Here is a 17,117-nt window from a genome sequence, read left to right on the forward strand (position 1 = left end):
ACAACAATTGCATTTATCTTCTTTCTTGTTCTACTTTCCTCAAATTCCAGTAATTTAACATTTGAAACATTTTCCTAGGAAATGAAATATATATATTACTGTTGTGTTAAAAATAATTGCATGCATTGATAGCACTTCTCTATAAACTTCACATCTTTTAAAAGTTGATAATAATACTAATAAATATGGAAATTATATTTTAAACTTAGTGTATTATGTAATAATAAATTATAAAATATTCTAGAACAAAAACAGTTATGATTGTGAAATTGTGCACAAAGCATTTTTATTTTAGTCAATACTCAGCCGGTTCTTCAATCTTAATGTTCGTTAAAATTTTAATAATTAAATATTTTATGCAATTCCTACTTTAATAACTTCTTCATAAAAATATTTTAAAACTTCACATTTTGATAGTCATAAAATTCACTCATAATATTATTAAGGTCTTCACTCATAACGTAATATGTATCTCTCTAAGTTTCTGTTAGCTCCTGTAGAATTTATGCCTTAAATTAAAGTGGAAAGGATTAATCTGCAATTAATATAATTTTTTTTTACTGAAACAAAGCATTTTTTATATGACTGCTGAAAACAGAATCACTGAGCGTTTAAACTTTATAGGCACTAAAGAATATCTTTCTTAATTTATGTAATATCTCAAGAATTTGCCAACAGAAAGATTCATTATGAGCAGATCGATTAATTAACAATATTTAATTTTAAATGCATCAAACACTAAGAAAATAAAACGAATCGTTTAAAATAATCGGTTGAAAACAGGTTAAAAAAAACTACTTTAAAAACGATGTACTTAAAACTATAAGCACATGCAAAAAATGTATAACTAACATAAATACAGTTTAATTACAAAAGCATACAACTAACCTAAAAATAATTTGAATCAACTCCACATCCGTTGAAAATAGTTGTCAACAATCAGAACACAACGTGCTTGCGTGAATTTTCAACGAAGGTTATGGTAACACAAATGCGTGAATTCTCTACGCCAGTTGGGGTAACGCTATGCAGATTAGAAATTTTTAATTTCCTTTATTCTGTTTTATTTTAATTCAAAAGTACTTCAGAATGAATCTGAAAGATCGATTAATTAACAATATTTAATTTTAAATGCATCAAACATTAAGAAAATAATCAGAATCGTTTGAAATAACCGGCCAAAAAATATTAAGCTTAGCCTCATTAGCATGGGGGGAAAAAAAAGAAAAAAAACTGAAGCCTTACTCATTTAGGGAAATGAAAAGGCTTTTTGGCGGGAAAGTTAGTTTTTAATAATTAAAATTCTATTTAAAAATTCAAAAAAAGGGACCCCAGGTGCACATTCCCGACCTCCAAGGTATACATGTACCAAATTTGGTAGCTGTAGGTCAAACGGTCTGGCCTGTAGAGCGCCAACACACACACATTGAGCTTTATATAAGCATAGATAATGCCAAACCACAAAAACATATTTTGTCTTTTCTAAATGCTTGAAAAAACTAATGCCAGAAATAAAACAGTTTTATAAAAGTTAAAACTATATGCCAATTACAGATGCATAAAATGTCTTATAAACATGAACAAATAATATGCGTGAAATAAAAATTACTATCTCTTTAATAATATTGTAGAACCAAAGCGGGTCTGGTACGCGTTAAATCCGTCAAGGCGAAACGTCCTGCTGGTGTGGTGGAAGTTGGAGAGGGGGAGGTGTTGCTAATCCAGGTACCGTCCTCGTCCTAAAATAGCCAGATGTTGCTTTAAAACGAGACGTTAGTGTAATTAAACTATATTAGTTTCTGAAAAATTAACACCATTTAATTGGTTTTCTGATTTATCGGTATTGTATGCGGCGTGATCATGTCCAGGTTAATCAAAGGTGATTGTAATATCATAACATTATTATTTTTAAGAACACTTTCCTTTTTCAACATTATTAAGGTGGGTTTTCTCTCGGCCAGTAAGATAACGCATGCGCAGAAAGAGACCGATTGATTTACATTTGCTACAGTCTCGTAAGATAGATTCAGGCGTTCCATGCTTGTCTGTAATTTGGCGTCCCTGAATTTTTCTTTTGCACTGCATATCGTATTAAAATAATGGATATTTACTCAAAAGAAACATTGGAAAATTTTTAAAAAAAGATTAACATACTTATTTATGGGAAATAAAGAAAAAAGCAAAAAATGTCGGAATTAATCTATGATGAGTAATCAATTTTTTTCACGTCAAATTCTGCAAACGCATACGCAGTAAGGGGAATATATATATATATATATATATATAACTGCATTTTATCCCGTCGGGCCAATTACGTGCCATCGACGGAACAGCATTTTTTAGTCTGTCTACGCATGCACTGCCTACTGGCCGAGTTTAAAGCCGGCATTAAACATTCTAATGTTCTAATAAGAATTTTTTTGCCATTCGTTGTCTACATAATGTTATCGAAGCAAAGATTGTATGGTTTGTCGTGGTTACAAATCTTAAGTCCACGTAAATTTCGACACTATCGTGACCCGCGGACATATCTTGAGGTTTTGAGGGAATAAGAACTTTTCAAAATAATCGAGAGAATAGTGGAATTCTTTTGAAGGCTATATATATATAGCAACAATTAATAGCTAAAGAAGCAACAATTAATGAGTTAAAGAACATCTACTAAAAAAAAGTGGCGCAAAATGCCAACTGGCATGCTTAACGCAATTAAATTGTTGGTTTTTATCAAAGCGCAATGACAAGTGCATTCATAAGTTCAAAAACTTATATAATTCGACCAAATTATGCATTTGTATGGACTTAGTTATGAAACCATGATTCGATATATGTGATATTATTTATATAGCAAATATTCAATATATATATGTAATAATTATTATTACTACTGTATATACAGGTTGTTCTAAAAAGTTAAAACGCTCGAAGTTTTATCCCGTTAGATATAAGTAGGCATTAGAAATTGCAAAATGATGAAAATAAAACAATTTTATTTTAATGAAATAGCTCTGTTATTAATTTACAAAAACTTTAAATATTAAAACAGTTTTTTACAATCCTGCTGGACAAAATTGGCCAATTAGATTTTTTTTTTTTCCTTTTCGTACACGAGATCTTTGTAAAATGCTACTTATACCTTTATTTATAAAACTGATAAAATAATAAAAATCAAAATATAAACACACAATTACATTATTTAAATCAGTTACAACATAATTTAAAAGTTGGTAAAACATTTTTGATACAAGAATGCCTTTATAAATAACTGGATCTAGAAATCAAATTTCCTTTGGTGATGTGTTCCATGCTTTAAAAAACAAACTATTGTTATGTTTTAATGATGATCTATCTTTCTACACAAGTATTCATCCCAAAGATTCTAGTTGATATATTTGCCAAATGCTATTTGACGCCAAAACTTTATGATTTACTTTGGATCACGAGATTATATATTGACAATTTTCTGAATGTCTATTTATTTATTTTAATTTTCGCAAAGTGTATTTCCTCAGTGAGACTTTTATTGGTGTGAATGAGTAGATTAAGAAATGAATAATTTGGTATTCTTTTATAAAATCTTATTTTACTATAAATACTTGAAATAAAGCGTAATGAAATCTTTAAAAAAGAGATATCACGATCGCGTGATAAACGTAACTGTATATGTCCCCAACAAATGCATCTATTATATTTACTCTGTTGTTTAACACCCTATACTTCTCTGTGTGTGTATGTGGTTTGAATAATTTTTTGAGTTAAAAAAAAAAGCAGGGATGTTTTTATACATATATATATATTTTGCTTTAATAATATGAAAGAAAAAACAATTATTATACGAAAAATTTTATATTCCTCCCCCCCTCCTTTTTTAAAAAGTTAAATGTAGTTTATGAAATTTTGAACTTTTGGATGTAGTTAATGAATTTTTTTCACAACTACACCGGAATGTGAAATGTACTCTTCTAGATCTAAATCTTATAATGCTAAATAACACAACAATATGCATAATCATCAATTAATTTGTTACATAAAAATTAATCTTGTAGTATCAATTATTCTGATAAAATAAATGCGATCATTTAATCAATAATTAAATATAAACTAATAATTACAGTTAATAAATAAATATTCATTAAATTAAATTAATATATAGATATCAGTTCATTAATTGAAATTTATTCTATTAATGTAAATGAAACAATTGATTCCAGCATTTATAAAAAACTATATTAATAAATTAGGTAAAGTTTCAGTATTAATAATTCGTCACAAAGGGTAATTAAAATTATTATAAGCAAATTCAATTATAGAAAAGAATATAAATAGTAATAGATTTGAATCGTTGCCAATAATTTTACGATTTTTTGTGAACATTAATCGATTCCATTATATTTTTTAAAAAATCGTCTGTATTAATTCATACTTTAAGAATTCAGCTGAAAGAACTTTTGATGATTTTCAACTCACAGGTAAACATGATTAAAAAAAAAAAAATTAAAAACGTCATATTTCAGTGTAAAAAAGTTCGAAAATGTATTGTGAGTTTGAACACAATTTACAAGACTTTTTCTCATGGCTTTCCACCTATTTTCTGGTTCTAGATATGTTTTTATTTTTTAATTTACCCCAATAATTTTTAACTGAGGATAATTCAGTCAATTTTAAAGATACAGGTATGACAAGGTTTTTTTTTTTTCCTTTTTTAAAGTAATTGAATGAAATTTTTTCCATCTGATCAGTTTTTTGTAGGAATGGCGCATTTTAAAATATATTTTGGCAATAATATATTATCAAATAATTTTAAAATTGTGACTTTTCAAAAATTTATACATCTTAAAATAAACCAATTTCTTACTTATTTTGAAATTTACAGTGACTACTTATCTTCAATAAGTAAAATGTTAAAGTGATTCCAATTTTTTAGAAAACTTTGTATATTTTATTAAAACTTGTATTTATTAAAATTTGTATATTTTAAGAAATTTATAAGACTTCAGTATTTTGTTATACTACAGCAGAATAACCATCATAGTAGATAAAGACTGCTTTCAAGTAGGTACATTAAATTATTGATGAGTAATCTTAAAAAAGGGAAAGAAATAATTATCATAAATGAAGTTATTAGACTATATATAAGAAATGATAAAATTTATGATTTAAATCAATTTTATCTTGTAATAAAACATATAAATTATTATGATTTAAGTTGCTGAGTACTTTTTTTTTTATATAGAATGAAAAATTTTATTTTCTAATTTTGAAAAAGTTAATATTTTGCTTAGCGAAACTTTTAATCATTATATTAAATTATACCATTAGTACAAAACACATTTATACACAAATCAAACCAATGAATTACCATTCAACAAAAGTCATATTTTAAATGCTTAAAACATCAAAAAAATGCAGCAAAGTTTGCATTGAAATAGCAAATTTATTGTATTTCCTTTCAAATTTAGTTTAATTAAACCAATCACTAGTTAAATTAATTAAAAAAATTATTTTATTAGAATTGGAAATAATTTAAAGATTCCATATAAATAACAATTTTGAAATTGAAATCTAAGCTGAAAAATCATAAACACAGAGTGTATGATGTTTTTCTTGAATTTTAGTTTTGTACAAAAGTTTGTAAATTTTTAATTTTATTCAATTATCAAATTTAGGAAAGTGATGCAATATCAAACTATAATATTTAATTTTGCAAAATATTCATCAGTATATTTTACCATATGGTATATTAATTTTCAACTAAAAGACAAAATAAAACAAATAATGTGTACTGGACACATTTTATATATAACAATTTATCAAAGTTTACAAATTAATTTTAGGGTGTCTAAAATTTAAGAATGCATCAATTTCAAAGTTTGACAATCTTAAATATATTTTAAAAATTGTGTACATAATGATTCCATATGTAATAAAATATAGAAAGTATTGCATAATAATGTGAATTTGAGAACTATAATTTAGCTCAGAAAATTCTTATCAATAACTTGATTTCTCTTTGTGTAAGTATTAGAACTTAGTTTCATTAAAATATTTCTATTATTTCAGTAAAAATGCATTAAAAAAGTGATAAAATATGAAAATTAAAAAACATTGATTTATAATTGCTTTTCTTCCACTCCATTCTACCTTGAAAAGAACTGCAGCTAATTATTCAGCAACATATAATCATTTATTTATTATAAAATAAATTCAAATAACAACAGTAATATACAAACATCCAAATCATATAATTATATTTTTTTCCCTCATAAATAATAATGAAATCAGTTTGTCTGAAAATTCTATACAAAATGTTTTACTTTAGTTAATTAATTAATTTTTTTATAAGAAATGAAATAATGATATACTTCTGCTCAATTACTCTTATTCCTTTCACAATCATTTTATATAATGCTAAAAATTAAATAATTGCATAAATATCTATAATTATATAAATAGAATCAAAACGAATACTGATTTATGAAGTAACACGCATACAAATATTTTTTATTGTAAGATTTTTCTAAAATTTAGAAAGAAAAAAAAAACTACCAAAAGAAAATTATATGGTAATCTTTTCAGGATATTGCAATTAAAATATTCTGATGTTTTAAATATATTTTTCAAATTATACAAATATCCAAAGAAATTTTTAATTCAACAAAAATATATTCATGAAAATTATTATCTATACATATATTCTAAAGAACTACAAAATACTGATATTTTAAAGGAATGTTCATTTCAAAAAAAAATTATTTACAGATTTCAAAATTTTTAACACCAAACAATTACAAGAATATGTTTTACCTCGTCAACACAAATATTTAAAAAGAGATAATTACTAAAAATGTCTATTTTAACCAAAAATCGCATAGACATATACGATTCAAATACAGATTTATATGTTTCATATTCATCATTTCATACGATCATTCGAGTTTACCAGTTTACATATCAGTTTCAAAAGGATTAAGGCTATCAACATTGCGAATGGTAGGACGAGTAGAATCTGTTACTATAGTCACTTTGTTAAATACACCTCTTCCGAAGTAATCGGCCACAACTGAGAAACCATCATCGGCTCTTTCTAACTGATGATGGAACTGCTCGTGAAGATCTTTGTTCTGTTCCTGGGCTCTTATGATTCCCAAGACTTTTTGATTTTCTGATAAGCAAAGTGGACATTCTGAATCGTGTTCTGCACTGTAACTCTCAAAACACTGCTGATGATATGAATGACCACAGAGAAAATGCACTGAAGGTAACTCAAGCTGGTGAGTACAGCCACTGCATTTTGAGACTTGGAATATTTTGGGATTATTCCTCAATTCTTCCATCTGATTTCTCATTTTTTCAGTCTCTTCCCTGTATTGTTTAATCAAGCGTTCATCTTCAGCAATTTTTTCATTTTCTTTTTGCAAGTAACGGATAATATAATCTTTAATTAAATCTAAAGTTGCAGTGTGACTCTTTGACATTATATCAACTACTAAAATGGGCGATAAAAGATTATTTCTTTCAACTTCATTCAAAATTGTAATAACATAAGGCTTCTGATTCTTTTCTTGTTGGCAGAAAAACCACAGAGCTTGAACCCATAAATTAGGGTCATAACTTCCGAATCTTTCACAGGTTCTCATAATAGCATCAAAATCCCTATTTTCAATATGATAAAATAGAATTTGTTGATATAATTTTGCTTTCTCATACAAATGCAAAATACCTGGTTTAAAATCACTCATCTGACATAAAACAAGAGCCTGGTTTATACTATAACTGGCATCCGAATTTCGAAGCATATCCATTATTTTTAACTCGCTTTTCTTTTTAATAGCTGAATCCATTTCTTTGCTATAAGCCTTTAAGCATAATTCTAAATATGTATTGTAAACAAGACTAGATGATGTTGGACGAATTTTAATCATGTGCTCTAAAAATTCAAGCAATCGATCAGTATTGTTTACAAAAATATGTATAAATTCCTCAGGATTTGTGGACAGAGGTTTCTCAGACATTTGATTTGCATTGTAATCAGTGCATAATCGCTTTAAGAGCTGGGTAGTTTGTTCTGGAACCTCAGCCATAAGCACTTTTCCATAAGTTTTCATATTTCCTTCTGCTGCCTCAAAATCTAATTTAGATATATACTTTAATGCTTTATCATAGTCTTTAAGGTCCTCAAGAAGAATTTTCAAGTACCAATCATGTTGATTATGTTGTTCAGCCAAATATAAAGCATGGCTGTAATAACCAGCTTGTCGACATACTTTCATAGCAGTTTCTACATCAAAATGTATTTCTCGATCTTTTGTCATGATGAATTCATCTAGTTTAGATTTATCTTTCAGTTTAGTATAGCAATTAAGCAATAAAGTTGTGTGATCTTCAGTAGCTAAATCTTTTTTATGCAATGCTTGGAGGTAAGCTGTTAGGTTATGAATCCTCTGAGCATCAAGAAATTTTCTAATAACATATGATGCTTCTAACTTGCCAATAGTTTTAATATACTGTGTAATAGCACCATCATGATCTCCTTTAGCATATAGATGATCTCCATATTGTCTAAATATATCAATTAAACCATCTTCATCATATTGCTGACTTTTTGCCAAGCTTATAGCCAGGGCATATTGATTCTTTTTAAACAGCATATCAAGTTTACTTTGAGTATCTTTTTCTTGCAAATTATAAAGTTTTCCATCTTGTGACAAAACATATAATGATCCCCACTCAGATATAACATCTATCACTGCAGGTAATGGAGAAGAATAGGCAATAAATTTATTTTGTATATCGTATACAGTGACAATATTCATTTCAACAGGTGATGTCATGGCTGATGAGTGAACTGCTTTAGTATCTTTACCTACTACCACAAGATAACTTCTAAACCAGTGCAACAAAATTTTTTCCCCTTCAAAAGCAAGACACGGACCGCGTCCATCATGTTGATAAAAATAAACAGCATCATGACATCCAATGACAAATTGATGATCTTGTTTTATATCACTTAAAACAGAACATTTAGGAGGGCAGCCAAAGTCATCAAGAAGTGTCTTAGTCTCCTTGTCTTTCACAGAAAGATTGAAACAATATATTTCATGGGTTGTAGATGCAAATAGATAAATCTGCTTTCCTTGACTTCTGAATGCGAGACCATTTAAAGGGCTATTACTCACTTTGAACAACTTTTGCTTGCTCTGTCTTTCTCGAGTAATGTCTCCTCTTGCAAATAATACACTACTATCAGCAAAACCAATTGCAAGAAAATTCATATTCTCATGAGCAGCAATTACTGTAACAGGAGATGTTATACCTTGAGGCCTTATGATTCTCACGCATAATGGTTTTCCAGCTTGGTCATATTTTTCAACATTCCACACTTTGATTAAAGGACTGATACCAGGTTCGTCTGCACCTACTGTAATCAAAATAGGATTTAATCGCAGTTGCTCTATATGGCTGACATTCAATTCATAAGCTTTAAATGACAATAACTGAAACTGTTTGTTAAGAAAATAAATGTTTCCTTCAACATCACCGAGCAAAATTTGCCCCCTCCCACTTGTAGTGCAAGTGACATTTATATCTTTTAATTTCTCTTGTACCTGGTTAGAGTCACTATCTTTCACGATTTCTTTTTCAAAGAAATTGAATCGTCTCCACTGCAAGAAAGCCATATTGTTAAATGAATTATTAATTAAATATTAGCATAACAAATGAGAGGTAGATGCATTTATGCTCGTAATCGTAAACGATAGATACCTACGAAGGAAACAAAATAATATAGTTAAAAGCAGTAGTAGTAGTGCCTCCAAAATAATTAATTTCTTTGAAATTTTGAAATGATCTTTCTTTTCTTTATATAATTTTAAACATTAAACAGAGAACTACAAATATCTTTAGCGCTCTTTTCATCTAAAATTGATTTTAATAATTTTTTTATATTTTTACAAATAACATCGCACTGGAGCTAATTAGCTTTGATTTTAAGCAAACCCAAAGCAAATACTCATGGACTCCACATTTTATGAATTCTATATCGTCTCGCCATCTAGGGAGCAAAATTGTAAGTTTTTCTTTCTCTAAAAAAATTCTTGATATTCTTGATTTAAAATGTCCAAATAATTAATTTTTACGTTCACTAAAAGCGGATCTTTTTATGAAGTCATTTTTATTGTTGCAATATTTATCTTTGCTTTTTACACTTTTATAAAACATTATTTTTAATTATAGCCCCAATAATTTCCATATAATTAATATATTTAATATTCACTCAGAAGGTTGATAAAGCATGTATAAATGAACACTTAAAAATGTTTGGCATATTTTCTTCAATATGATTTGCAGTATGTAAATTGATTTTTTTTTATAATTACCTGTAGTGTAGCCATGACTTGTAAAGAATTCATACTATAATGCAAGGGGAGGGAGACTTCCCGACTTTCATTAATAGAATTTTCATAAATTATAAATTTGAAAAAGTTCCATACAATGTAAACTCGAAGATATTCTGTTCTTTCAAATATCAATATATCAGCAAAAAGTTTTACATAGTGAGTTTTATTTATATCTAATACTAGCCGTCTTTGAGGACCAGTCAAGTAGTTGGGAATATTGCTCGCATTTAAATTTAATCTTTCATCTTGTTGTTTATGATTCTTTCAGCAAAAGAGGTGAAGTTGAATCCAATGACAATATAGTGTTATTAAAAATTTAGGTGTATGGATATTCTACTTTAAAACGAAGTTGGCTTAGGGGTAAGATAATTTCACTTTCTGAATTCCTCACGTAAATTGCTCAAATAATTTGTTGAATCTTTCTTTCTGAGCTTTTAATAATAGAAAAAATTATATGAGTACATATTTGATGAAACCATGAAAAGGGGCTTCAGTTTCATTGTAACAATGAATCTATTGTGAAAACAACTACACACACACACACAACATTTTTTAAGAATGTCAAATTCAGAAAAAAAAATCCACTGCAATTAAATTGCTATCATTAAAAAGGCAATTTTGCAGATTTAAAAATGATGTAAAAATTAAATTCGAGCTATAATGTTTTCCGAAGCTATGACGGAAAAATGACAATATTTGACTTAATTTTTAATTGATTAAATTTTTAAAAGTCCTTTCCAGATGCATATTTTCAATTTTTTAAAAGTAAATCTGCGCTGAAATTAATGGCTGTGGATCGAATGGCCTGTCCTGTAAAGTCCTGAAAGGACAGGTGTGCCCTTTAATGTCGTCCTGAGCATAGTACTACTATTTTACAATGCTCCTTGTAACTTGTACTAAGAAATTTCTTTTAAAAAAGCACTTGATTTTTCGATAAAGCGAATTTAAAACTGAATTCATGTTCATTCCTTTAAATAAAAATTTCATGTCTTTATTATTTAACTGAATATTTTGATCATAAATATTGTTTTTATTATGTTAGATTAATACTTAAACCGATGATTTATTTCTCATTTTTATAAATCCGCCCAGTTTAGTTTCAACCTATATTACTTAAAAGAAATATTTTATAATTTCTAAAGAGAAATAAAACTACAAAAATATGCTTTGTGAAAAATAAGTTTCATAAATGCGAAATTTTTAAATAATCACTTCTCTTTCGAAAGTTTTTCAACTTTATTTTGGATTTTGTATTCAGATTACGGCAATTATAACATAAATAGCAAAATAATATTTTTTAAAGTTTAAAGTATTTATTTTAAATTTGTATAATAATATTTCAATCAAAACAAAACAAGAAAAATTATTTGTGTAGATTTTTTTTTTTTTTTTGTAATTTTTTCTTTATTTTTATTCCCTTGCAGTTTGTATTCATTGATAATTGATTTTTTTTTACTGTATACAAATGTGAAATAAGCGCTATTGTATTGTTTAATAACACCAGCCTGCAACAATTTCTTGTTTTAAAAGTAATAGTTGTTTTTTATGTATTTTCGCATGCTTATTTCAAAAATAATATCAGTTTTTACGTATCACGTACAGTTTTTTTTGAAAAGTAAATTTTTTAAATAAGTAAAAATACACAGATTTTTTGCGATTTGGATAGGATAAATTAATAAAGTATGCATGTTTATTTGTTTAAATAAATTCTGAAAACCTCTTACTTCATTGATATTAAATAATACATTTATATTGAATAAATACTTATAATTGTATTTAAAAAAAACCCTTTTATTTTAAAATTCAAAACATAGATGGCAGTTGGATTTCACCGTGAAAAATGAAGTACCTGAAAATTTAATAAAGCCGAATTAAATGACTTAATTCGTGATTTAGGTTTAACTAAAGAAAATGCAGAATTATTAGGCTCTCGGTTAAAAGAGAAAAATTTATTAAAGACACATACGTCGTTTAGTTGGTACAGGAATCGAGAAAAGAAATTTTTATCATTTTTCAAATTTGATAACTTCTTGGTTTATTGTGCTGCCATACCTGGTTTGTTACATGAATTAGAAGATAATATTCCTTATAATCCGATTGATTGGCGGCTATTTATAGATTCCTCAAAGAGGAGTCTAAAAGCAGTTTTATTGCATAACGAATCTAAACTTGCATCAGTTCCAGTTGCACATTCCGTTTTCATGAAAAAACATATGAAAGTATGGAGATGCTTCTCACTAAAATAAAATACACTGAACACAAGTGGACAATATGTGGTGACTTAAAGGTTATAGGTCTGCTTCTTTGACTTTTTCTAAACAAAGTGGATTTACTAAATTTCCGTGCTTTATTTGTGAATAGGATAGCACGGACAGAGAAAGTCATTGGATAAAAAAGATATGGCCGAAGAGACAAGAATGGATTCCTGGTAAGAAGAATATTTTAAATGAATATTTAATAGATCCACAAAATATTTTATTGCCCCCACTTCACATAAAATTGGGACTCATAAAGCAGTTTGTGAAAGCTTTGGATAAAGGTGGAAAATGTTTTAAATATCTTATATCGAAGTTCCCAAAATTGTCTAGCGCTAAAATTAAAGAAGGTGTATTTGATGGAACACAAATAAAGAAATTAGTTAAAGATTCCAATTTTGAACAATGTATGACAAATAGAGAGAAGCAGGCTTGGGTTGCATTGAAAGATGTCGTAGAAGGTTTTTTGGGAAATGAGAGAAAAAGAAAATTACAAAGAACTTGTAACTGAGTTATTACGTACTTATCATCTTTTGGGGTGCAATATGAGCATTAAAATTCACTTCCTTCACTCACATTTGGAATACTTCCCAGACAATTTAGGAAAAATGAGAGACGAGCAAGGTGAAAGATTTCACCAGGATATAAAGGAGATGGAACGCAGATATCAAGGACGGTGGGATGTTAACATGATGGTCGATTACTGTTGGTCTTTAAAAAACAGTGATGTGGACCATAAACGAAAAACCCGAAAGAGAAGCTTCTTGACTTCAAGAAAAACACAAAAGTTATCATAATATTGTAAATGAACAGCATTATTGTGTTTAGTTAATAGTAACTACAGTTGCAACTGTATGCATCATACTGCATTTTGTTAATTTTTTTATCGTCATTTGTAAAAACTCCTTACGTGTTACATAAAATTTAGTTTGCATTTTGGAATGACATCATCATTGCTGATATAAATCAATTAAAATTTTACGAATAAACAAACATTTTTTTTTTTTTTTTTTTTTTTTTTTGCAGGCTGGTGTAATTAATCAAGATATTTCTTACTTTCCTTATGCAAACAAGTTTTCTTTGGAAGTCTGCTTTTTGAAAGTATCATTAAATATATTTTCTTTTCTGTTTGAAAACATTGTATTTAAAAAGCATCATAAATATCACATAAAAATCAATAAATTTGTCCTTGTTATTCCCCTCTTCTAGAAAAATCTAAACTATTAGAACCGTACGAAACAACTAATGAAAATTTCAAACACGCGTCTTAATTTTTGCATGTGTCCATGAAATTGTACGTCTGCATACTTTTCGGTTCTTTGTATTTAATGTCACAAATAATTTCGTTCACCAGTCACGTAAAAATTTGTTAAATATAGCACATCCGTGCTGGGAATTGGCGCAAAACTACATGTTGTACATCAGTGATGAGGTCAGACTGTTGATTGTTAATTATGAGTCCACTATTTTGAATTTTGAGAGAAAAAAAATGTAAAATTCAAATTCATTTAACAAAAATTTATATATATATATACACCCAATATTTTTCGGAAATTATCAAAAACAGCATTATTTTAAAACAGAAACTATTATAATATAACTTAACAATAATCTGAAAAGTTTCATTTAAATTAATGATGGTGGAATATTATTCCGAAGTATATACAACACTGGTGGCGCGATCGTTTCTGCTTTTCAGGGTCACATTATTAAAATCTGCAGTTGCTTCGAGAGACTTCTACATATTTTTGTGGCATTTTGAAATTATTTAATTTTGATCTTTTATTTAATAACAAGAATAGTGCAATCGAACTTATTAAAATTAAAACTGAGTATTGTTTAAATTAAATGTACGATTTTTTCATATATATATATACATGATATACTGAAACCAAAAACACATGAAAACTTTTTAGAAAGTGATTTGCAATTAAGTATTTTGTTTCTTCAGTTTGTTAAAAAACTGCTCTTAAAACTTACATAAAGGTTAAAAATCGATCAAATATATTTAGTTTTGAAAGCTTGGAAGGGAAAAAGGTCCACAAAATTGCCATGCCAGAGGGTCCCTAAGAAGCTGAATCCAACCCTGATGCCCTTCTGCTTTATGTCAGATGAAAAAAAAAATTGTAAAATAAAAAAAGATTTGTTAAATAGAAACGTGTAAATTAAATTATAAAGATGAGAAGTGAAAAAAAAAACACAACTTTATTGCATTTAATGCATACCTTAAACTATAAAAAAAGATTTGCAATTCGAATGTTCACATTTTTTGTAGAAATTGAAACATTATCTATAACATGTTCTTAAATTTGTAAGTCTCTTCACACTGCTGTTAACATTTCTTCTTTTAAAGGCATTTAATAGCCTTTTTATGATCACCTTCATTCCTTGCAGTGTTTTTTAAAAAACATTTTGCAATATACCAGGCTCCAAAAGATATTTAGTAATCACAATGTTTTCATATGCATGGCGAGAATTAGACTGCTTTTACCTTTTTCAACAGAAAATTATATTATTATTATTTTTAAATAATTTATGCTTTTTTTAAAGGGGCATTTAAGTACATATAAATATCGAGACATATAATTTCTTGGAAAATTGTGTAGCTGGAGGTTTGAAAAACTACTTAAGACGTTGCAAACAGGGTTATATAAGAAAATGCTTGATTTAGGTTCAGTGAAATTATGAACAAACAATCCATTTAAATATAATTACAAATGACTTTGTACCAGATTGAAAGTTTGATAAAAGATTGAATACCCAGTATCATAATCAATTTAGAATCAAGGAATGTTATCGTTAACATTTTAGAATCATGGTATCCCTCATCATCTTAGAATCATAAAATATCATCAACATAGGATAAAACGAAAGGAATTTTTGTAATGGAAGTCATAATATTTTAATTTACAATATATTTTGTTGATGGAGATATTATAAAAGAACAAACAAACCAAGATGTATAGCATCTTAAAAATGCTGTGCAAATAATGTAATTGTCATTGCGTTAACGTTATAAGAAATAATAAAAATATTTATTGCTGCTTATAAATTAATTTAAAGCTTTAAAAATTTTTAATTTAAGCTTAGAAAAATTTAATTTGCTTCGATAAAAATAATTTCACTGGTTCTATAGAGCATGATAATATTAATTTTCCTTAAAACAGATTTAGAAAAAAATGTTAAAAGAAAAAATAAATTTAATTAGGCTCGTAAATTTCTTAAATAAAACCACTTGCTTTTTTTTTTCTTTTGAATTTTATCACGCAAGATCTTTTGAAGTTAAATCAAGTTTGCGATTTGGCGGATAAATAATAAAGTTTAACAGCTTATTGTGTTCATATACATTTATGTTTTTATGAACGTTTCAAAACCTTTGAATGAAATGATTGACTTTTTTTTCCTTTGATGCAAATTAAGTCCTTTATGGACGTCATTTCTTAATTTGTAAACAGCGTCTTGACGTCATTTAAGTTATAAGAAATAGGGAAACGTACGCATAAATATAGAAGCTTTTATTCAGGAAAAAGCAGATTTATATCCTAAAAATTAGCAATAAAATTCTTGATGGTTTTGAATTTTTTTTTCAAAAACTAAAGATCTAATTCTTGCAATAAATTTGAATTGCATTCAGTACCATTAATGAATCAACAAGGCTAATGTCATTGAAAATAGTGTTATAGCGTTCACAATGAAATGAATGACTTGCTCTCCGAGAAAAGTAATTATTTGAAGCATTATGAAATTCACATTCGATGACGGAAAATCTAAGTCCAGTGAATTAGATGGTGAAAAGTCTAGCAGGCTCAGTAACGGATAATAACACTTTATTCTACACGAAAACAAGAAAGACGCACGCAGGCACACACACACACACACACACACACACACACACACACACACACACACACACACACACACACACACACACACACACACACAAGAAACGTATACAAAACAGCACTTGCAGAAATCAACATTTCATAAGTAGCAAATCGTTATTACAATCGCAGCAGCAGAAATGCGCAGAGAGAATACGCTGGGTATCAACACTACAACGAGAGATTTTGCTCAACTACAGCCGTGAGCTCAACTCATCTACTATTGGTTCAACTTGTCTGTGCGTCTCCGCTTTTTATAGGTCCCTAAACATGGCACTGAATGTTATAGAATAAACTTCGGAGATCGAGTCCTAGCGGAGTTATCACCAATGATTCTCGAATATTCGTGATCCTTTCTTTTTGTTGTCAAATTCGCAACGAAGTTTCCAAAACATCGTCAAATTTGTCACCACGGTCGGTGGTCATTGACTCTGCATCCATTATTATATCTTGAAAATTATTCCTCTTACCAGGAGACTTAGAGCTAAAGGCAATGATATTATAAGTTCGTAACAATGCAATGCCTATTCAGAAAGGTGTATGACAAGTCTTCAGCGATGGTTTTGATTATCAGGCTGTACCACAAT

The 17,117-nt window shown here is 28.0% G+C and overlaps 1 protein-coding gene across 1 annotated transcript; it reads right to left on the reverse strand.

Annotated features, from left to right (window-relative positions):
• Window positions 1–6,270: 6,270 nt before the first annotated feature.
• Window positions 6,271–9,774, reverse strand: LOC129975974 (vacuolar protein sorting-associated protein 11 homolog). The gene has a single exon (XM_056089286.1). It carries the CDS (start codon window positions 9,672–9,674, stop codon window positions 6,942–6,944), a length of 2,733 nt encoding a protein of 910 aa, XP_055945261.1. The 5' UTR covers window positions 9,675–9,774; the 3' UTR covers window positions 6,271–6,941.
• Window positions 9,775–17,117: the final 7,343 nt, after the last annotated feature.

The sequence above is a fragment of the Argiope bruennichi genome, chromosome 1, assembly GCF_947563725.1.
Source record: "Argiope bruennichi chromosome 1, qqArgBrue1.1, whole genome shotgun sequence".
Classification (NCBI taxonomy): Eukaryota; Metazoa; Arthropoda; class Arachnida; order Araneae; family Araneidae; genus Argiope; species Argiope bruennichi.